The 22674-nt window shown below is 48.5% G+C and overlaps 2 protein-coding genes across 3 annotated transcripts; both read right to left on the bottom strand.

Annotated features, from left to right (window-relative positions):
• Positions 1–1534: 1534 nt before the first annotated feature.
• Positions 1535–14791, bottom strand: GPN2 (GPN-loop GTPase 2). 2 transcript variants are annotated; one of them, XM_059070652.2, is made up of 5 exons: positions 14235–14791; positions 13490–13646; positions 10607–10767; positions 5900–6030; positions 1535–4406 (listed from the first exon to the last, which is right to left on the bottom strand). In XM_059070652.2, exons 1-5 carry the CDS (start codon positions 14643–14645, stop codon positions 4334–4336), a joined length of 933 nt encoding a protein of 310 aa, XP_058926635.1. In that variant the 5' UTR covers positions 14646–14791; the 3' UTR covers positions 1535–4333. The 2 variants fall into 2 exon arrangements, with proteins under 2 accessions (XP_058926635.1, XP_058926641.1); XM_059070658.2 differs by lacking the exons at positions 1535–4406; positions 5900–6030 and adding an exon at positions 8005–8125 and having other exon boundaries at positions 14235–14736.
• A 132-nt stretch (positions 14792–14923) lies between these two features.
• GPATCH3 (G-patch domain containing 3) lies at positions 14924–21900 on the bottom strand. The gene is made up of 7 exons (XM_059070341.2): positions 21371–21900; positions 19681–20099; positions 17756–17930; positions 17362–17421; positions 16628–16749; positions 16392–16519; positions 14924–15669 (listed from the first exon to the last, which is right to left on the bottom strand). Exons 1-7 carry the CDS (start codon positions 21801–21803, stop codon positions 15432–15434), a joined length of 1575 nt encoding a protein of 524 aa, XP_058926324.1. The 5' UTR covers positions 21804–21900; the 3' UTR covers positions 14924–15431.
• Between the last annotated feature and the right edge of the window lie 774 nt (positions 21901–22674).

Raw genomic sequence — 22674 nt, 5'->3', positions numbered from 1 at the left:
CAGGTCCTCTACTGTGGAAATGGAAATATAGCTAGTTCTGGGATAAAGCAAAGCTGTCTAGATAGAAATTGGGGTCACAAAGAGTCAAGTAACCACAGTCCTATCCTTTCTGCACTGCCAGGTTATCCCCCAGGAAACAGAGGCCCAGGGCTTACAAAGATTTTCCTCTCCCAAGAATTTGAGTTGTATGGGGAAAATTTGCAACCTAAAATTTTCTAAAGAAGGTATCTACTCTTCTCTCTTATATGCAGTTACTTCAGAGAGCAAAGTCCAAATTGGCTCTGTAGATCCACAGAAGTACGCGATGGAAAGCAAGGCACTGGGGTTAAGTTACCTTCTCAGAACTAACCGTGCACCCTAGGCCAAGGCATTGGGGTCAGGCAGGCCACTGTGTCTCCTTCCAGAAAGGCAGAAAGGCATGATATTCCTACACACCAGCACACACACACACAATGTCCAAGTGTCCAGTGCCTTTTTGGGAAAACCTGATTTCAGATGCTTGCACCAAGATTGCTCTTCTGACCCAAAGTGCCCCCACTCCTGCTTCTTCCTAAAGAACAGAATACAGTAATAAGAGCATATGGCATGACTGCTATGTGCCAGGCAGTTTCATACCTTATTCCTCACGGAAAGACATATTATCATCTTTGTTTTGCTTATGAAGAGACTAAGGCTCAGAGCCACTTGAGACACCGGGGCTTCTGGGACTATGGGAAGTTGGCTCCCTGGCTGGACATGGAGGACACAGTGGGTTGGAAATGAGGCATATGGCTCTCCCCTACCCTCAGCAAGCCTGATGCCACTGAGGTCTGTGTAATCTGAGACTCTTCCTTCCAAAGGGGACAGGAAGAGGAGGTGAGCAGCCCAGACCAGGCTGGGTAAAGGCTCAACAACCAGGGGCAAGAGAGAGGAAAAGGGGGAGGAGGGGAGCTACTCAGCTTGATAGAGAATTTCCCTCCAGGATTTTGAGGTACTTGGGCCTCCCAGCTTCTTTCAAAAACGGGGTGGGCCTTAGTAGTGCTGGGAAATCACTTCCCTGTCTCTCAGGAGCCTTGAGAAAGGACAGAAAATCTCTCAGATGCTCATCTTCCCACAGACCCTAATGGGATCAGGCTTCCTATTCTCAGCCAGCTGTGGGTGAGCATTTTGCTACTTCAGAAACAGCTGAGGGCAGACTGGCTATGCTTCAGCTCCGTGGGCTTTAGGGTGTCACCCTCACTCCTAAGCTTCTTTGTCTAGGCTGGAAACCTTCCCAGTTAGCTGTGGTCACTGATAGGTTCCAAACACTATCTTCCAGTTGTTGGAAGTCCCCAGTTCAGAGCCAAGATATGCATAATACAGCCCAGTGTCAGTGGTTAGCAGAGAAGACCAAGAAGGTCCCTTGGAAAGCATTCAGGGATGGTTTCCTCCCTCCAGAAGTTCATGATTGCCAAGTGAGGTTGGGGGTGAGAAGAGCACTTCCAGACAGTGCCTGTGAGATGTAAAGTGGCAATATTCTGGGAGGCATTTTGGCAATACGAATCCAGAACCTAGAAAACATCAGCTATTTTATTTCTAGGACTTTATCATAAGTTAAAAGTCAGAGAGTCAGAGTGGCATGGACATATATACACTACCAAACGTAAAATAGCTAGCTAGTGGGAAGCAGCAGCATAGCACAGGGAGATCAGCTCGGTGCTTTGTGACCACCTAGAGGGGTGGGATAGGGAGGGTGGGAGGAAGGGAGACGCAAGAGGGAAGAGATATGGGAACATATGTATATGTATAACTGATTCACTTTGTTATAAAGCAGAAACTAACACACCATTGTAAAGCAATCATTCTCCAATAAAGATGTTAAAAAAAAAAAAAAAGAGAGACAAAGATGTTAATCACAGCACTATTTACAATAGCAAAAAAATTGCTAACAACTTAAAGGCTAAACCATGGGAGTCTGGATTAACAATATTATAGCCATACTCCAGAATATTATCATGTAGACATTAAAAAGGTCCTTATAGTTTTAGTTACATGAAATAATGTTAACTGAAAAGAGCAGGTTACAAAGCATTAACAATACATCCCACGTATATAAATGCTATAGCTATCCCTCTGAATGCATAGAAAAATAAGACTGAAAGAAAAAACATAAAATATATATTTGAATAGAAAATTTATTATAAATATTTAAAAGTTATTTATCTGTGGTGGGATTATGGGTGACTTATTTTCATTTTCCAAGCTTTTTACTTTTCTATCAGGAAAAAGAGAAATCTTAACGACAGTCGTCATATGCTGACAAATCGAGGACGGTCTTTCTCTTACCCTACACACTTCATGCTGAACACACCTCACCTGGAACCCAGACACCTCTGCTTTTCTGCACTGTGCTATCCCCTCCCAATCATGACAGGGGGGATAGAAAATCACATTGCTATCAGTGGGAAGTGGACAGAGCTCCATTTACTAGAGGAGAAAACACCCTTGTTGTCACACCAAGGCATGAAAATAAAACTTTGGAATTTGTCCATCCTTCTTCACTTGATGACTGCAGAGAATAAATGCTCAGGGTGCTTGCATATGAGGCCATAAAGTTCTAAATGATGCTTCCTTCCAGCTGGTGTGCTTTGGTGATAGCTGGGGCCTCCAGGATGGGGTAAGCATCAAAACCCATGACCACAGCTATTGGTATCAGTTTCAAAAACACAGCACCCACCCTCATGCCCTAACTGATGTGGGATCTGTCCAGCAGCCTGGGTGTCGTTATTCCTGGGCTCCAGGCCCCATAGGTGACTCACAGCCAGCCCGAGGCAGTGCCTCCTGGCCTCAGTTTCCCTGGCTTGCACTGTTGACACTCCCCACCCACTGTGTACAGTGTCAATAGGGATGAGGTGCTTTGAACTCCTTAGATGAGAGTCGGGGGAAGGAGCATCCCCTATCCCGCCAGGCGTGGGAGTGGGGGTCGGCTGCTTTCACACTGTTCCAGCCCGAGGGGCCTCCTCACAGCCCCTTACTCTTCTGCCTTCTGCTCTGGTGACCAAATGTGAAAAGCAAAGTCCAGTCAATGTTACTTCAGAACAGTTTTCCTAAATTGAATTCTCCAACTGTCCGAACCACTAGTCATCGATCTTCCCCGATATATGATTCCGTAATACCCTACAGGTGTCTAAATTCTTTCTCCCGATTGGTTACAAACCCTGTGGGAGGAGGGCCCTGACTTTTCACCATTAAGTATTCAGCAAAGTGAGCTATGAGAAAGACAGGCTGACTGAAGTTCAAACTCCTCATCTTTCTGTTTCTGCACAGTAAAGTGGGGCTTAGTACTATTCCCCATCTTGTCTATATCCCTAGGAGCTGCTGTGAAAGCCACATGAGGACTGTGTGTGTGGAAGCTCTTTGTAAAATGCTAAGCCCTTCCCATGTATTAACAGCACTGAGTGTCTGCAAATAAGACTACTGGCACGACAGCCATCTGTCCCCTTCTGCCTCCAGGCTACAGCTGAAAAAAAATTAAAATTAAAAAATAAGCTTGGGATGCTACCTACTGGTTGAAAATGTGAATTGCATCCAACCAGCCGCAAGACGAGCAAAGGAAGCAAACACCAGTATTTCCAACTTCAAGCCATCTTGATTTTTCCCACAGCCCTCATGATATCAAATTATATACTGATATTTTCCTTTAAGCAACTCATTTTGTATAAATAATTTCATTTTAAAGTCAACTTTTAATCACTACTATAAACGGATAACTAGTTAACACTTAACCTCAAATAACAATAAAACCGTGACATAAAGACAACGAAAATAAAACATTACAAGATCTGCTAGGAAATGCTGTCTGTGAGACCTCAAGTTTGAGGTTCACTGTTAAAACTGAAGATTAACCAAAGAGCATAACTGAGGACTGAGAGTCAACCCCCTAGTATGATCCAGTGCTTTGGGGGAAATACTGCCCTGTACTATGAAGAAACAGGACTCTTCTGAGGAAAGGTGACATTCCCATATTCCCAACTCACTCCACCTGGATGGTTGAAGAAAGTTTGGAAGCCACAAAAAGTAGAAGATAAACTCTTGTATTGTAGCACATTCCATCACAGCCCGAGTGGGGCCCGTGCTGAATCCCTGGTGGCAGCACCCAGAGTCCATGAGGCTGTGGTTGGTGCTCTGCTTGGCTACATGTGTGGCTTTGGGCCAGAAGTCCTCCGCAAGGCTGAGTATCCCCTCGCCAGCCTCCCAGCTCTGGCTGGGAGGGCTGCCCTGGGATCTGCAGCCACTGAGCTGTCTGCTGCTCACTGGGAGCCGCCACTCTCCCCAGCGCTGGGTTGTGTCTTGTTCTCCAGAGCTCAGCTTGTTGCTATAGCTGCATGGCCTCCTGCTCCACTGACTGCTCTGAGGGCGCCAGGTACTTCTCCTGCAGGCCCAGGGTGCTGATGGAGGGCTCGTCAAGGCCGATAGCATAGGCAAGGATGGAGAACTGGTCTGGGTAGGATATGACCTCTGTGATGTGTACCCTCTAGCTGCGTCTGGAGGTTCCTCCCATCCCACTCCCTTCCTCATAATTAGAGCTTCAGGCAACAGGGAACAACTGGGTCTGAGAAGTCCCTCAAAGTAACCAGACCCAAATGCTCCTCTATTTGCCTCTTGCCTACACTGCAGAGAAGTGGAGAACCAGAGAGCACTAACCCTCCAGCTCTGTGTTGTGGCACGTGCTCCGGAGCCAGGCCATGGGGTTAAACCCTGATTCTGCCACTTCCTTTTTCTCATCTGTAATACAGAGTCGTGAGGAACTCTGTCAAATGAGACAACAAATATAAAGCGCCCAGCATGGCAACCGGCACACAGTAGGTGCTCAACAAATGACTTCTCTGTGACTTCTCTGCTTCAGCTAAAGGAGGGAACTCAAGGGAGCTCAAAGAAAACAACTTTCTGCTTGGGTTATAGGGTGCCTTCTAGCTCTCTCTGGAATAGCAGGAAAGTGGGGTAGGAAGGACATCAATCAGAGTCACACAGGAGAAGACCACGACACTGCCCATGGAGCTGTGTGAGGCTGGCCGACCTGAGGCCTGGGTCTGGGGTCTGACTATGGCTAGGTTGGCCACATGGCTCTTATACTAGAGGACTCCAGCGTCAGAACTTGAGATTCTACAACCAGGGAGACTGAGGTTCCAATACATCCCATGGCCCCCTCAAACACAGCACAGCTGCCAGTTCCCATACCTGCCACCCACGTGACCAACCTGCCCTCTCCTCTTCCTTTTCTTGCCTCAGTGACCACAACCACCCCCTACCACTGACTAAACCAGAAGCCTGGGAGTCTAACTTCTGCTCCCCCTCCTTCTATCCCATAACCACCTGGTCACCAGCTCTGGCTGTCTGTCTCCTTCATATTTTTCCAGTCCACGCCCTTTTTGCTATTTTCACTACTAACGTTGCATCCCATCTCACCTGGAGACTGTAAAAACTCTCCTGCTCCCAATCACATCCCTTAAGTGCATTTTCCACACTTGGAGGTGCTTTTCAAGAATGTGCACCTGACTGCGTCATGCTCCGCTCAACAATAGTATGCTGGTCCCCACTGGCCACCCACGGCCGAAGTCCATACTCCTCCATCGCCTGCCTCCCCTTCCCACTGCATCTCCCTTTCCCCTTCACACTCAAGACACCAGGCAAACCGAATCCCTTGCATCTCTCCTAAGCGACCAGTGCTCTTTCGTGTCTGGGCCTCTGTATTTGTTGCTCCTTCTGATCAATAGCCTCCCTTGTCCTCAGGTACAAACAACCCTGAAGCCTTCCAAGGGACCAGTTACCAGGGAGCCCACTGGTCAACATGAAATCAGTCATCTGCAAGGGCAGACATGGCCACTCCTGGGCCCCTGGCCTCCCGCTCTTGGCTGTGGCGGAGGCTAGCGAGCAAGGATACGAGGAGAAGTGGAAGTCAGCTCCCACCGCAGCAGACATCACGGCCTCCAGGCTCCGCTGCTCCTGGACCCCAAAGCAGTAGCCATTGGCTTTATCCACAGCCTGCAGGACCCGCTGGATACTTTCCTTGTCCTGGGCAGGGAGGAGAGAAACAGCTCTGAGTGAAATAGAGGTATGTGGAATTGATGTTGTACCAAACCGACTGCAGTCTCCAAACACCCGCCTTGATCTTGCCTCAAGAAGCTTCTGTCCATGCAGCTCCCTTGGCCTGTAGTACTTCTACATGTCCCCAGAGGCCCAGCTACAGCTCACCTGACTACCAACCCACCCAAATTAGAACAGATAAGCACCTCGACACACACCCGCAGTCCCCTGGGTTTATCCCCACTGTAGCTATGATCCTTACCATCTTACTAACTATTAGCAAGTTATTAACTCATCTGCCTCTCCTACTTGACTGTGCACCCCTTGAGGTTGGGAATTTGTTTGTCCAGGCATCCCCAGTGCCTGGCACAGAACTTATCTAACAGTAGGCACCCAATAAATATGCATGTAACTTATTTGTTTGTCCACATAGAAGTGGTAAGAATGGTCCCTACATCACACGATGGGAAAGAGAGATCAAAATAATGCATGTACAGTCCTCAGCCCAATGCCTAGCACAGAAAGCCTTCAGTAAGTGGTAACTGTATGATTAATATTATAGGTTTCATCTCCTCATTTTAGAGGAGAAAAGTGTGGCATTAAACAGAGAAGAGACAAGTTCCCTTAAGTTCACCCCTAGCAGAAAGGAATCTAACATGCACCTTTGTCTCCCAGGTTACCTTTGTACGGTTCAAGGTGAGAGGCACAAGGATTGGGTACTACTTTGCAAAGTCAACAGGCAGTTGCCCATCTTGAAGGAGGCTGAAAGACTTGTCCTTGGCCTTGGGCAAGTCCCTTGCTGATGACTTTCTGAACTCATCCTTTTTCACACTGAGGAGGGAACACGTGTAGAGAGAACCCAGCAAACAGAACAGGGGGGCTTCCCTGGTGGCACAGTGGTTAAGAATCTGCCTGCCAATGCAGGGGACATGGGTTCAATCCCTGGTCCGGGAAGATCCCACATGCTGCGAAGCAACTAAGCCTGTGCGCCACAACTACTGAGCCTGCGCTCTAGAGCCCGTGAGCTACAACTACCAAAGGCCGTGTGCCACAACTACTGAATCCCACACGTCTAGAGCTCGTGCTCCGCAACAAAGAGTAGCCCCCGCTCGCCGCAACTAAAGAATGCCCGTGCACAGCAGCAAAGAGCCAACACAGCCAAAAATAAATATATTAAAAAACAAAAAACCAGAACAGATAGGGCCAAAATTTGGTCTACTCTCTTTACTAGAATCCTGCCCACGACTGGTCTCGAAACTAAGGAGACTGAATAATAGTTGGACCCAGGACAAAGACCATTGTTTGAGGCCTCACAGCCTCCTGGACACATAGCCTGGTGTGCTCCCAGGCACTGCAGAGCCAATAGCCAAGGGACGAGGCCTCTTAGTGCCCAGTACAGGCACACCTTGGACATACTGCGGGGGTTGGGTTCCAGAGTACCAAGGTAAAGTAAATTTCATGATAAAGTGAATCACATGAATTTTTTGGTTTCCCAGTGCATATAAAAGTCATGTTTACACTATATTGTAGTCTATTAAGCATACAGTCAATAAAATTATGTCCAAAAAAACAATGTACATACCTTAATTTAAAAGTACTTTATTGCTGGGACTTCCCTGGTGGTGCAGTGGTTAAGAATCCGCCTGCCAATGCAGGGGACATGGGTTTGAGCCCTGGTCCAGGAAGATTCCACATGCTGTGGAGCAACTAAACCCGTGTGCCGCAACTACTGAGCCTGCGCTCTAGAGCCCGCCAGCCACAACTACTGAGCTTGTGAGCCACAACTACTGAGCCCGGGTGCCTAGAGCCCATGCTCCGCAACAAGAGAAGCCACTGCAAAATGAGAATCCCACACACCGCAACGAAAAGTAGCTCCCGCTTGCCACAACCAGAGAAAACCTGCGCGCAGCAATGGAGACCCAACGCAGCCAAAAACAAATCAAAAAAAAAAAAGTACTTTATTGCTAAAAAATGCTGACCATCATCTGAGCCTTCAGTGAGTCGTAATCTTTTTGCTGGTTGAGGGTCTTGCCTCCATGGTGGTAGCTGCTGACTGATCAGGGTGGTGTTGCTGTGGCAATTTCTTAAAATAAGACAACAATGAAGTTTGCTGCATCAACTGACTCTTCCTTTCACAAACGATTTCTCTGTAACATGCAATGCTGTTTGATAGCATTTTACCCACAGCAGAACTTCTTTCAAAATTGGAGTCAATCCTCTCAAATCCTGCTGCTACTGTATCAACTAAATTTACGTAATATTCTAAATCCTTTGTTGCCATTTCAACATCCTTCACAGCATCTTCACCAGGAGTAGATTTCATCTTCTCAATAAACCACTTTCTTTGCTCATTCATAAGAAGCAACTCCTTATCCGTAAAGTTGTATTATGAGATTGCAGCAATTCAGTGTTGTCTTTAGGCTCCACTTCTAATTCTAGTTCTCTTGCTATTTCCACCACATCTGCAGTTACTTCCTCCACTGAAGTCTTGAAGTCCTCAAAGTCATCCATGAGGGTTGGACACAACTTCTTCCAAACTCCTGTTAATACTGAAATTTTGACCCCTTCCCATGAATCACGAATGTTCTTAATGGCATCTAGAATGGTGACTCCTTTCCAGAAGGTTTTCAATTGACTTCGCCCAGATCCATGAGAGGAATCACTATCTATGGCAGCTATAGCCTTAAGAAATGTATTTCTTAAATACTAAGACTTGAAAGTCAAAATGACTCCTTGATCCATGGGCTGCAGAATGGGTGTTGTGTTAGCAGGCATGAAAGCAACATCTCTATCACAGCTCTTAGATGACCAGGTGCATTGTCAATGAGCAGTAATATTTTGAAAAGAATCTTTTTTTCTGAGCAGCAGGTCTCAATAGTGGGCTTAAAATATTTAGTAAACTATGTTGTAAACAGATGTACTGTCATCCAGGCTTTGTTGTTCCATTTATAGAGCACAGGCAGAATAGATTTAACAGAATTCTTAAGGGCCCTAGGATTTTCGGAATGGTAAATGAGCACTGGCTTCAAAACTTAAAGTCACCAGATGCGTTAGCCCCTAAAAAGAGAGTCAGACTATCCTTTGAAGCCTTGAAGCCAGGCACTGACTTCTCTCTAGCTATGAAAGTCCTAGATGGCATCCTTTTCCAGAATAAGGCTGTTTTGTCTACATTGAGAATCTGTTGTTTAGTATAGCCAACCTTTTTTTTGGCCACACTGGCCGCTTGTGGGATCTTAGTTCCCCAACCAGGGATTGAACCCCAGGCCCTCAGCAGTGAGTGCAGAGTCCTAACCACTGGACCGCCAGGGAATTCCCAGTATAGCCACCTTCATTAATTATCTTAGCTAGATCTTCTGGATAATTTGCTGCAGCTTCTACATCAGCACTTGCTGCTTCACCTCATGAACCAAACTCTGCTAGCTTCAAACTTTTCTTCTGCAGCTTCCTCATGTCTTTCAGCCTTCAGAGAACTGAAGAGAGTTACGGCCTTGCTCTGAATTAGGCTTTGGCTTAAGGAAATGCTGTGGCTGGTTTGATCCATCCAGACGACTAAAACTTTCTCCATATCAGCAATAAGGCTGTTTTGCTTTCTTATCATTCCTGTGTTCACTGGAGTAGCACTTTTCATTTCCTTCAAGAACTTTTCCTTTGCATTCACACCTTGGCTAATTGTTTGGCACAAGAGGCCTAGCTTTTGGCCTATCTTGGCTTTTCAACATGCCTTCCTCACTAAGCTTAATCATTTCTAGCTTTTAAAGTGAGAGGCGTGGGAGTTCCTTGGCAGTCCAGTGGTTAAGACTCTGTGCTTCCACTGCATGGGGCATGGGTTCGACCCCTGGTTGGGGAAATAAAATCCTGCATGCTGCATGGTCAAAAAAAAAATTGAGAGATGTAAAGCTCTTCCTTTCACATGAACACTTAGAGGCCACTGTAGGGTTATTAATTGGCCTAATTTCCACATTGTTGTGTTTTAGGGAGTTTTAGGGAATAAAGAGCCTGGTGGAGAGGGAGAGATGGGGGAACAGCCAGTCAGTGGAGCAGTCAAAACACACACAACATTTGTGGATTAGATTCACCATCTTTTTTTTTTTCCGGCCATGTGGTTTGCGGGATCTTAGTTCCCTAACCAGGAATCAAACCTGTGCCCTCAAAAAAAAAAAAAAAACCAAAAAACAAAAAACAAAAAAAAACACACCAAAAACCAAAAAAACCACCTGTGCCCTCAGCAGTGAAAGCACAGAGTCCTACCCACTGGACCGCCAGGGAATTCCCAAATTTGCCATCTTATATGGGTGCAGTCAATGGTGCCCCAAACAATTATAATAGTAACATCAAAGATCACTGATCATAGATCATCATAACAAATATAATAATAATGAAAAAGTTTGAAATATTGTGAGAATTATCAAAATGTAACATAGAGATATAAAGTGAGCAAGTGCTGTTGGAACATGTACTTGGTTCAATGCAGGATTGCTACAAGCCTATAACGGGTTAAAAAAAAAAAAGCAGTATCTGTGAAGCACGATAAAGCAAAGTGCAATAAAATGAGGTGTGTTTGTACCTGGATGTTGAGAGGGATGAAGGAGACCAGGCTGTAGTCTTCGATGAGCTGCACCAGTTTCTCATTGAGTTGACGGTAGTGGCGGAAGAAAGGATCAGAAGCCAGGTGGTCAAGCAGGTAGGAAAGGTCCAGGACCTCTGTGTAGTAGTCCAGGTTGAAGGCTAAGAAGAGAAACTGGTTAGCACAGAGAACAATAGTCAATAGCCTATGATAAACCATAATGGAAAAGAATATAAAAAAAGAATGTATATATATATATATATATATATATATATATATATATATGTATGTATAACTGAGTCACTTTGCTGTACAGTAGAACTTAATACAACATTGTATATCAACTATACTTTAATTAAAAAGAAAAGAAAAAGAAGAGAAACTGGTGTTCAGGAGCAGCTAGCATCAGGCTAAAGACTTGAGGACAGAGACCATATTTTTTTCCTTCTTCCTTTGCCTTCATTCACTCACTTACTCACTCACTCACTCATTCATTCATTCATTCAACAAACATTTGCTGAGGCAGTGAAATGAACTAAGAAGAAAATACTTGATTTCACTTGTTGGCTCTGCCATTTACTAGCTCTATGGGCAGTTACCCACCTCATGGGGCTACTGTGCTATAAACCCCAGTGTCCGGTTCAGAGAAGTGCTTGATCAGTGGCAGTAAGGTAGAACATGTACCAATAATAGTGCTTGGTCCCTGCCTCAAAAAGCTCATAGCCAGACAGAGCTCCCAGAACCCGGCGCACTATCTAGCACCTCTATCTAGCAGGATGGCCTCTTGGGAAAATCACTTTCCCTTTCCAGGTCAATTCCTTCTTAGTGTAAGATGAGAAGATTAGACTAGATGACTCAGAGGTCCCTGACTCAGTTCTTGGCACTAAGAGAAGGAAAGTGGGCCTCTCTGCACTGTCCACTTCTGCCTGGAAGACTCAAGTAGCTGGGCTACTCAGCAGGTCTGTCCCAAAGTGAGCCGAGGGAATCAGGCTATTGGGATCGACTGACTCACTCCCTGAGCTCTGCTTCCTGTGTTCATATCAGCTCTAATTAGAAACTGACACCCCTGTGCCTGCAAGGAAGAAAGCGCTGGGCATTCCAACAAACTTCTTGGATTGCCTGACAGGTACGTTTCTCACTGAGAATGCAGAAACTGCAGCCAGGTACACTTGGTTTAAATTTTATTTCAGTTAACAGGCTAGCTGAGTGACTGACCTTGGGCTATTCATGTAATGTCTCTGGGCCTCAATTGCCTGATCTGGTTTGTACCTCAGTCTCTTGTGAGGATGACTGGCAAGAGTCAGAGCTAGAAATGTAGAGGACCAGCATGTAGCCATCTGGGCTGCAGGCTGTGAAGGGGGAGACAGGCTTGGGAAGACACAAATCTGAACATGATAAAATGGGGCTTTTTATCCCCATCCTTCCATGTCCCAACCGGCAGCCAGTGACCCTCCCTGGACAAGGCCCTGACACTTTACTCTCCCCACAACCTCCCTTCCTGCTCACTGCTGGTCATTTCAGCTATCCTTCTCCAGGTTCCTTTGTGGCTGAAGATGCTATTTAGGGAACTAATGCCCCAGTCAGCAGGGCACTAATTTTTCAGGAAAAAAAATGTTGGCCATAGACCCCTAGGCAACGCCCCTGCCTCATGCCAGCCTGCTTCTCTCTCAGTCTTTCCCACCTTGACAAATGGCACCTTTATCTGTCCACTGGTTCAGTCAGAAACCTGACAGTCATCCTTAATTCCTCTGTCTCCACATCCAATCCACCAACAAATCCTATTTCTTGAGTAAGTTTTGAATCTATCTACTTCTTTCCATTCCCACTACCACTGCCTGGGCTGCTGCAAACACCTCCTACAGGATCTCTGTTTTCATTCTTGCCCCTTTTAATTCACAAAGTAGCCAGAAGGGCCTTTTTAGTTCATGGTGTTCCCTTGCTTCATATTCATCAATGGCTTTCCTCTGTGTTTCAACAGTACAGGTTCTAGCCCCTGCCCACCTCTCTGACCTCGTTTCCTACCACCCTTCCCCTGGGCGCTATCTCAGCTACCCTGGGCTCCCTTCACTCCCCACCCCCTTTTTCTTGAACACAAAAAGCTCTTTCCCGGGACTTCCCTGGTGGCACATTGGTTAAGAATCCGCCTGCCAATGCAGGGGACATGGGCTCGATCCCTGGTCCAGGAAGATCCCACATGCCGCAGAGCAACTAAGCCCGTGTGCCGCAACTACTGAGCCCGTGTGCTGCAACTACTGAAGCCCGCGTGCCTAGAGCTTGTGCTCTGCAACAACAGAAGCCACCGCAATGAGAAGCCCATGTACCGCAACAAAGAGTAGCCTCTGCTCACCGCAACTAGAGAAAGCCCGTGCGCAGCAAAGAAGACACAACGCAGCCAAAAAAATAGGTTAATTAAAAAAAAAAATTGTGGTTCACGTGAAATGGCAAAAAAAACAACCACCCACCAACCAACCAACCAACCAACCGACCAACCAAACTCTTTCCTTAAGGATTAGGGAAATAGGAACCCCTATTGGTCCCTCTGCCTAGGAACAGTTCTGCCTTCACTGGCTCCTTCTCACTATTCTGGTCTCAGCTCAGGTGGTACTGTTCACTCCCCTTACTCCCAACCACTCACTATCCCATCACTTTCTTCTAATTCCTTCATAATACATATCACCATCTGTAGCTCTCTTGTCCCCAAAACCCAGAACAGTATCTGGCACAGAGTGGCATAAAATAAATGGGCAGAGGTCAGGCCTGACTGTGGCTACTATCACCAGGCCATGCATGGTCCCTGGAAGCAGCTTCCTTCAGCTGAGATCTCTGCTTCACTCCAGCCCAGCCGCTGCCCTACTTTTTGCCTGTCAGAACAGGATCTCTTACCCAGCTTCCCATAGTGTTCAATGAGGTCCATCTTGGAGAGAAGGTTCACATGGGGCAGCTCCACATGCAGCATGGTGGCCAGGGAGGTACACAGTACCGAAATGAACTTGGCAGGGTCTGTGCAATAGTGAGAATCCACCAGGTGGACAGCAGTCAGCTGGGAGGGAAGGAAGAGACAGGGTGAGAGTGGCCTGGGGAGGCAGGGAACATTAGGGCCTATGTCTCCCCCATCAGACTGGGGACTTCTGAGGGCAAAGGGAAGTCTTCCCATTAGTTTTTTCCTGCTTCTGTTTCATTCTAATAGTCACAGTCATTTCCTTATTCCAGGAAATGTGGGGCATCTTTTCCTACAAGATGTCTTGCACTGAGCCTCCCAGTGGGCAACTGGTTCAGTTCCCACTGCATCTGACTCTATTCTTTCACTTTCTTTTGCCCACAAGTCACAACAACAATTACCATGCCACTTGCCAAATAACCCCTTCCATACTCCCAATAATCCCAAATTGGGTAATGACACATCCATTTTACAGATGAGAAAACTGACGTTCAGAGAGATAAACTGACTTGCCCAGGACCACACAGCGAGTCAGTGACAGTGGCAGAGCCAGGATTCGAACTCACACCTGTTTTACTCCAAAGCGTCTCAGCCCCTACCTCGCTGTGGGTCATGGGGGCGTGGCATCTGTTCTCCTCCCTGTCTCAGTTCCTCCATCTGCAAAATGGGCCTGCCCGTCCCCAGACGCACCCTGAGGTCCCACTGCGCCATGTGGGAGAAGATGCTGCGCAGGGCTCCGTGGTGCGTGCAGAGCTCCACTTGGCCAGGGCAGTCGAAGAGGAAGTAGTGGCCGCGGAGGGGGTCGAGCTTGGCACGCAACCAGTCCAGGTTGGCCTCCAGGTACTCCATGCAGTACAGCAGGCCGCCGTTGGGCCCCAGCTGCAACGCGTCCATCACGTCGCCCAGCCCCACCAGCTCACCCACGTCCACGGCGCACTCGTACGGCAGCCCCTCATTGGCCGGGTCCAGGTTCACCACCGCCACACGCCGGCCCAGCGCGCGCAGGAACTCACTCATGCCCAAGCAGTACGTGGTCTTCCCCGAGCCCGGAGGGCCGATAACTGCCTGCCCAAAGGCCGTGGTCGGAGCGGCCCCCGCCATGGGCAGCCGGCACACAGCCCCGTGCGGACCCGCGCGATGTAAGGCGACCAAACGACCAGGTACTAACGGGACCAGCACCCGACTTCCGGACGACGTCGGAAACAGCAAGGCCGGGAGAGGAAGTCCCGCCCATACGGTGACGACACAGCTTTGCGCCGAAGGGCGTGGTGACGTCGGTGACGTAGGTGCGTGGGGCGGACGTGGGGGCCTGGGGGAGGGGGCGGTTACCTTTCTGGGGATTTCCCCACCTTCCTCCCGGCCGAATTAGAAAAGAGAAATTCGGTAGTAAACTTTTTTATTCTCTCATCATGTCGCAGACCCGGGGTACCTGCAGCCGACTCTCCGCTGCCCGGTCCCAGCCAGTTAAGGGTAGAGGCGATGGAGGGCTCGCCCCAAGCCCGTCTCTTCCAGCCACAAATCCTCTCCTCTTCCATGTCCCTTTTCCCCTCTTTCTGGGTTTCATGCTGAACCCACTCCCACCCTCCCCTTGCCCCCAGGAAGGTTGTGACAATAACCTCAGTCAATCCAGTTTTCAAGGTGCTGGGGGAGGCAACAGGAGCAAGCCCAAACAGGGACTAGGGTTAGGAGACCACCGAGGACAAGTCATTAAGCCTTATCATCAAAGGGGAGGATAGGGGGCTTTTTGTAAAAATGCCCCTGAGGTAGACAGGCAGAAGTCAAGTTCTGAACAAGCCGCGCAGAGTGCTGCTCCCAGAGTTCTTTCTGCTTCCGTGGGAGATAAGGCCAGGCAGAGGGCTGCCACTGTGCAATTATGAGTGATCCCGATTAAGGAAGCCCTTGAACCTGCCACTCAGGCTCTAAGGGGCTGTCCGAGGCACAGCTGGAACCCCTCACAAAAGCCATATCTGTGCGAAACTTCATGCTGGTGGGTGGCTGGCGGCGGAGCAGCGACTCCCCCTGGTCCTGGGGTAGGGGCTCATCGTAGATGGTGGAGATGAGCCCTAAGCCAGTTCCACGGGGCCTCTTCGGTTGCCCAAATGGCTGGAGCTTCTCTCCATGGTACCTGGATCAAAAAGAGCCCTCAGTAAGAGGGCTGCTATCTCACCACAGTAAAGGGGTTGAGAAAGGACAGAGTAATAGCTACTACACATCTGGTTTGTCCCAAAGATTGAGCATTTAAATCTGGATCTTTGCTCTCCAGCCCCCTTATCCATCCATTGATAGTGCCAGAAACCAGAGGCCTTTCATTTTAAATAGTACACGAAATTTAGAACTGTCACCACTCTGTGACTTACAGTCACTTTCTAGTCACTTTCTAATAGCAATCATCAAGTCCAAACTCCTCAGACTTGGAGGAATGACTCCCCCAGGAGATTAATGATCCTGTCAAGCCTGAGGACTCAGTCTTGAAAATATTAGCGCCAGACATACTTTTTCCTTCCAATTCTGTTTTTTTTTTTTTTTTTTTTTTTGTGGTACGCGGGCCTCTCACTGTTGGGGCCTCTCCCGTTGCGGAGCACAGGCCCCAGACGTGCAGGCTCAGCGGCCATGGCTCACGGGCCCAGCCGCTCCGCGGCATGTGGGATCTTCCCGGAGCAGGACACGAACCCACGTCCCCTGCATCGGCAGGCGGACTCTCAACCACTGCGCCACCAGGGAAGCCCCCAATTCTGTTTTGAAGTTCATTCCCTAGGGGTCTCTAGCACCCAATCCAAAACCAGAGGGAAGAGGGTACAGCTGAAAGGCTCACTTGGGCTCCCAGGGAAGTCCCTCACCCATACTCACCCCAATCCACGCTTGCATCTGGGGTGCTGGCCGTCACTATCCAGGGCCTCGGGCACCCCTGAGCACCCGCTGCCCAGGCCCTGGCCCTCGGCCCAGCCCTGCCGCTCCATCACCTTCCGCCCAATGCCCTGCAGAGGGAAGGGAGAAGACTCAAGATGGGGCTCCTGTGGGGGCGGGGAAGGGAATGAGGGTAAAGAAGGAAAAGAGAGGGGTCAGCGGGCTGGCACAGTGCTCACCTTGGTGTGGCGCTCAAAGGTGCCCACCTGGTGTCCGATCACGGAGCCGGTCTCCTGGCCATCACGGAGTCTCCGTTCCAGACGAATTTGGACAGAGTCTCGGGCATCCTTGTCTCCACCATCTGAGGAAGTAGAGCCCAATTTGTGGAAGGGTCTCTCTCAGCAGAAAGGGGGAAAAGGTTTCTAAGTTTCAGGTTTCTCGGCCCTCCTCACAAGATTTAAATATTCATTTTTATGGTGTGTTATTACTGTATTATTATTTCTCCCATTAGACTGGGAGCTTGCCAAGAATAAGAACCACAGCTGTCCCATCTTACAGATGAGGAAACTGAAGTACAGAAAAGTCATAAAGCCAAAAAATGAGAGATGGAATTAGGACCCAGTTCTTCCCTTCCCACCCCCCCGGCTACCCTAGGTCATTTCTGACTCCAGAATCTAAATTCTTAACCAAAGCCCGAACTCCTGACCCTCCCACTCTACTAGGGTCTGCCCATCAGAACCAGAGCTCCCTGAGGGCTGTCACCACATGTCCCTCCTCCACAAAGAAAGGAAAAAGGCTCTGCCCACAACCAGCACTTAATGCACTCAACTAGCAATGTTTTAAGAGAGGAACCCTCTCAGCGGGCTACCCCAAGGGAACTGGTGCCCTGCCTCAGCCTCTGCTAAGCAGGTCTGGTAAAGTGTCACTGCAAGGCCAGGGCACCATTCCACCTCCCAGTACTCTGGCCCAGTACCTGCATCGTAGTACACACTCATATCCACATCCCAGTCATCGGCTGTCTGTTCATCAAAGTCTGCAGATAGAAGAGCATCAAGCAGAGTGAGCCAAGGACTCTCAGTTCTGTCAAGAGTTAAATTAGACTTTCTAGAACTTGGGGCTTTTGATTTTATTTTCAAATCTCTCCTCTGAAGGGAGGTCATTCAGAATTTGTAGGAGGGCATTTTCTCTCCTCTCCACTGATCCCTCACCCCTACAAAGGATGGCTGGTCTCTCATGTACGACCAACGTAAACCTCTTCCCTAGCCCTTTAGTTGGGCTCACTGCCAGGGAACCCGCCGTGTGGAGCAGAGCGCCCTGAGCGAATGCAGCAGAGATCACCCCTGCCCTTGCCCGGTTGCCAGTGTTACCTCCTTCCTCTTCCTGCCAAAACTGGGCGTCAGTGTAGAACACCAGGCCTGAGCCGCCCTTCTCCCACTTGAGCTCGATCTCCTCCTCGAAGAGCCGCTCAGTGGTCCGCTCCTGCCCGGTCACGTCCTCATGCAGCGCTTCGTGCCGTTCCCACTCCTCACCCCGGTCGTCGTCCTGGGAGAAGGTGCGGAGAGGTGACCTGCCTGTCCAGCTTCCTGACCTCAGGCCCACGAGGAGGGCAGCTCAGTCACAGGAGGTCCCGTGGATGGGACCTCAGCTCCTTTCCTCCACATTTCTCTGAGAAGCAGCACTTTCTGGTCCCTAAGCCGTGACCAAAACATCTCTCCATGCCCTGACTGTTTCTCAGCATACTCGGCCCCTTCTGCCACAAGCCTGATTCTTTTTTTTTTTTTTTTTTTTGCGGTACGCAGGCCTCTCACTGTTGTGGCCTCTCCCATTGCAGAGCACAGGCTCCGGACGCGCAGGCTCAGCGGCCATGGCTCACAGGCCCAGCCGCTCCGCGGCATGTGGGCTCTTCCCGGACCGGGGCACGAACCTGCGTCCCCTGCATCAGCAGGCAGACTCTCAACCACTGCGCCACCAGGGAAGCCCCTGACTCACTCTTATCCCTGTGCTTTTGGCCATGTTGTTCTCCCTGCCTGAATATCTGCCCTCCTCTCCCACCACCACCTCCTCTTCACTTGGTTAAATCCTCCTCATCCCTCAAGTTCTGTAGCTCACATGAGGTCCCCCACATTGAGGCCCACAGCACTCTCACTGGTCTCTGAATTTCTCACTGCTAATCAATACACCCTGTTTATGCCTTTCTACATTATGTCACAAAGAAGGGACAAGAACTAAACCTATCGTCTACTGTGTCAGGCCCTTCACATACCTTAGCTCCTTTAATCACCCCAACCACCCTGTGAGGTGAGTACCATTATTCCCATTCTACAGGTGAGGAAACCTCAATTTAGAGGAGTAAAGTGATTTGCCTAAGAGAGGGGCAGAGCCAGCGTTCACACCACATCCCCTTTCCAGATGCTGGTTCTCTCTCTTCAGGGAGCTTGAAGGCTCTTTGAGGGAAGGAAATGAGTCTTAGAATGTCTTTGGAATCCTGCGCTAGCCCCTGTGTTTACAACTGCTTGACTGGACTTGTGGAATGACAGAATGACTCCTGGCTTGAAATCTTGGGGGCTCCTGCCCCAGTTAAACTCCAGGAGGTCTCAGGAATCACTGCTACAGAGCAGGTGCTGGAGAAAAGGCAGGACAGTACCACACACTAAGGATGTGGTCCAGATGTGTTAGCAACTCTGAGCTGGGAACTTTGAAGACACAGGTCAATTACTTCTTACCCAGAGTATGCATTTAAAAAAAAAAAAAGTTTCCCAACAAATCACACCTCTCCTGATTGTATGGATGAACAACCAAGTTTGGAGAAAGAGAAGAAATGTCTATTCCATTGATAAAGTTAGAGTGGAGGCTAGTGTTCAATCCACAGACTCAAGGTCAGAAAATAGAGGCGACTTCTCAACCACATAATGAAAGCACACAGAAGTTAGACAAGCAGCAAAGGGGACTGGGTTCACATCCCAGCTGTGCCTCTGCTTCCTTAGGTGATCTTATCTCTTGGTCAGTAGATTTCATCAATGAAAGGGACCCTCCTTACATTTCTTCTGAAGGAATGAAAAGGAGACCCCTTTGAGAATCTTTTGATAAAAAGCTCTGGCCCCTCTCCCAAAGAAACATATACCTGCACGTGCAAATGCAGTTTTACTTTCAATGTCAGGGAGTTCAAAGTCTTTGGAAGCCTCCTGAGGACCCCAGGTTTAGAACTCTGGTAATACACAATTGAAGAGTGGTACTGTTAATGCCTTGGCCTCTCTAAGCTGCCAGCAAGGACAAGGTGGCTCTCTGTACTCACGTCATCTGAGTGTGACTCTTCTTCCTCTTCCTCTTCTTCCTCTGGTTCTCCACAGGGGTTGGCTGGTACGTCTGCCAAGCAGGTTCCCTGGGGTATTTCCTCACCCTCGGCTGTGTACACAAGCTCTTTCTGCTCTACAGTCTCTGAGTCCTCATACTTGAAGGGCACATTGCCGTAGCGCCGGGAGGAACCTGTCTTGGGGAATTGGAGATGCAGCTGGGTGATGATCCGAGGGGGTAGACGGCAGGCCCGGATCAACTCCAAAAAGACCCTCAGGGGAGTCCCCACATTCCCACTGGGCATCAGCACTGGTGGGTTCAGCTCTGGCAGTTGCCTCAAGTCGGCCAGCGTGAAGGCTTCACTCTCAGCCTTCCGACTCTGCAGTTGCTTCCGGGTCTTGAAGGGAAAGGAGTCCAAACCTTGGGAAGCAGGGAGAAGAATAGCTCTTGAAACCTAGAAGTCTCCAGCAACACTTGAGCCAGAAACTGTTCAAGGTTTAAATCCTTTAGCCTAATGCTGTTTCTCACTTTCAAACTTTTCCAGAGTCCCTTCCTCTGTTCCCTGACCAGAACCACCTAGTAATTTCATGCCATTTCTCATCACCTAGACTAAGCTCACAAGTTTCTTCCAGATCTGGTTCCTGATGACCTTTTGATTCTCAACTGCCACCAGCCCTCACCCCCTGCACACCGTCACACCATGTGTTGCAATCACATCAAACAATTTAACATGCCCTGAGAGTTTCATGGGCTTTCACATCTCTGTGTCTTTGCAAATGCCATTTACTTTGAACACCATTCTTTCCCACCAACTCCTGTTTATCTTTCAAGATCCAGATGAGAAGCCACATTTCCTAATCCTTCTAGGAAATGGGTTTCTCCCTCCTCTGTCATCTCACAGCAGTTGGTGTTAAAGAGCACAGGCTGTGGAGCAAAATGCCCAGTTAGTATTGTGACTCTGTCACCTTGTAATATAACAACTTCTGTATTCTTCAGTTTCCTCACTTATAAAATGGGTAACAATAGCTCCTACCTTATAGGATTGTTGTGAGGAGTCAATAAGAAAATGAAAGACTTCGAACGGTGCACAGGAAGTGCACAGGAAGTGCTCAGTAAACGTTAACAATTAGAATGGCATCTCTGTGACACTTACCTTTTTACAAATCTATCTTCCTCTCTGGATTCTAAGAACAGACTGTGTCCAACTGTTCTCTGCATACCAGCTAGAGTCACACTACGTCTAGCAATACAGTCTAGATTTGTTGAATGAATGAATTAGAGGGCCCTGCACTGTGCTTCCTGTTTCCCTATCAATGTGATTTCCCATGAAAATGGGAGCTGTCCAGAGAAAAGAGTTTGTCTCCTCATTTGCATCTTGCCAACAGAGACTGGGTGGGGAGCAACAAAGACAATATCTGATTTCCTTTTTCCCCTTGTTTGTCAGTGCAAAATCAAAAGGGTATCGGAGCAGTCTTAATAAATTGGAAAGATCATCTGAATAGGCCTCTGGGGGGTTTTTTCCCCCCGAGTTTTTCTAACGTACAAGTTGAGCCCGAAACATTGTCCAGAAATGATATAAACTCCTAAAGAGCCCTAACGAGAGACCTGACGTATCCTCAACAATCCTCAGGAACGGTGCCTCTGTTCCAGTGCCTCTAGCAGTCCCAGTCTATTATCTCTCCTACTCGTACCTGATGCCTCAGTAGGTAGCCGAAGTCTGCGGATGAAACAACGACCAGGTAACCAAGTCCCCTGAGAATCCAGCCACCGGCGGCCCGAGTACATACGGAGAAACCTCTGGGCTTGAGTTGGCCCCCGTACCGAGATGACGCAGCAGCAGGTACGGGTCTGGGCGTGAGCAGAGTCCTGAGTGGAGAGAGTGCGGGCATCGTTGAGTGAAGTCTGGGCGAGACCCTGGCGGATAGGAGTTAGGGTCGAGTCGGGAGCAGCCTGGGGGGGGGCCCGCTCAGGCCGATGCCGGTAGTGGAAACAGAGGAAGCCACAGCCGCACTGTTCCCGGAACTGGCTAAAGTAGCTCCGCAGCTGGGCTGAGCGCAACTCCGACGGGATACCGCTCACTATTAAGTAAACTGCCGCCTCCTCCGCCGCGCTGGACACCGCCATCTTGGGTGTCACATGATCGGCTGGAACCAACTCTTGCGAGAATATTGCGAGGGGCGCTGAGGTGCTGCAATAAGTACTGCGTAACCGGTGATTAGTTCGCCGGGGTTGTGGACGTGGAACCAGGAGCTGGGAAAGCACGGAAGGAAGTCTCTAGGTCCTTTTCCCACAGACAGAAGCCGGTGGTGATGGGTAAAACTGACCTGAGAAGTGGGGTTACGGCTCTCTTTCCTAAGGCGCTAGTGAGGATCAAATCAGAAGCCTGAGGGAGGGGCAGTGTTTAAGATTTTTAGCTGTCGGGTATCTCCCAAACCTAATCGCAATTCTTTATCAGTTCAGAGCCTTTTCAGTCGTAAATCCATTTATGCTACCAAAACATATTGGTAAACTCTCACAAATCAGTAAGAAAAAGATAATCCAATTGGAAAGTGGAAAGTGGGCCGAAGACCCTTCACAGAAGAGAAACACATGCAATTAACAATGAAAGATGCTCAATCTCAATCATCAAGGAAATGTAATGAGACCCACTTCATAGCCACCAGGTTGGCAAAAAATTTTAAATCCTCAAATCCTCTTTTAAATCCTGACGATGTAGAGCAACTGGAGCTCCCATACGCTGTCGTAAGTGTAAACTGGTACCACCACTTTGGAAAACAATTTGGCATTACCCCGTAAAAGTGAAGCTACACATACCTTTTGACCCAGCCATTCCACTTATAGTTTTATATATATATATATATATATATATATATATATATATATTTTTTTTTTTTTTTTTTTTTTTTTTTTTTTTTTTTGTGGTATGCGGGCCTCTCACTGTTGTGGCCTCTCCCGTTGCGGAGCACAGGCTCCGGACGCGCAGGCCCAGCGGCCA

This window comes from Kogia breviceps, chromosome 1 (genome assembly GCF_026419965.1).
Source record: "Kogia breviceps isolate mKogBre1 chromosome 1, mKogBre1 haplotype 1, whole genome shotgun sequence".
NCBI lineage: Eukaryota > Metazoa > Chordata > Mammalia > Artiodactyla > Physeteridae > Kogia > Kogia breviceps.
Note: the sequence above shows the minus strand (reverse complement) of the source record. Positions and strands in the feature narration are given on the sequence as shown.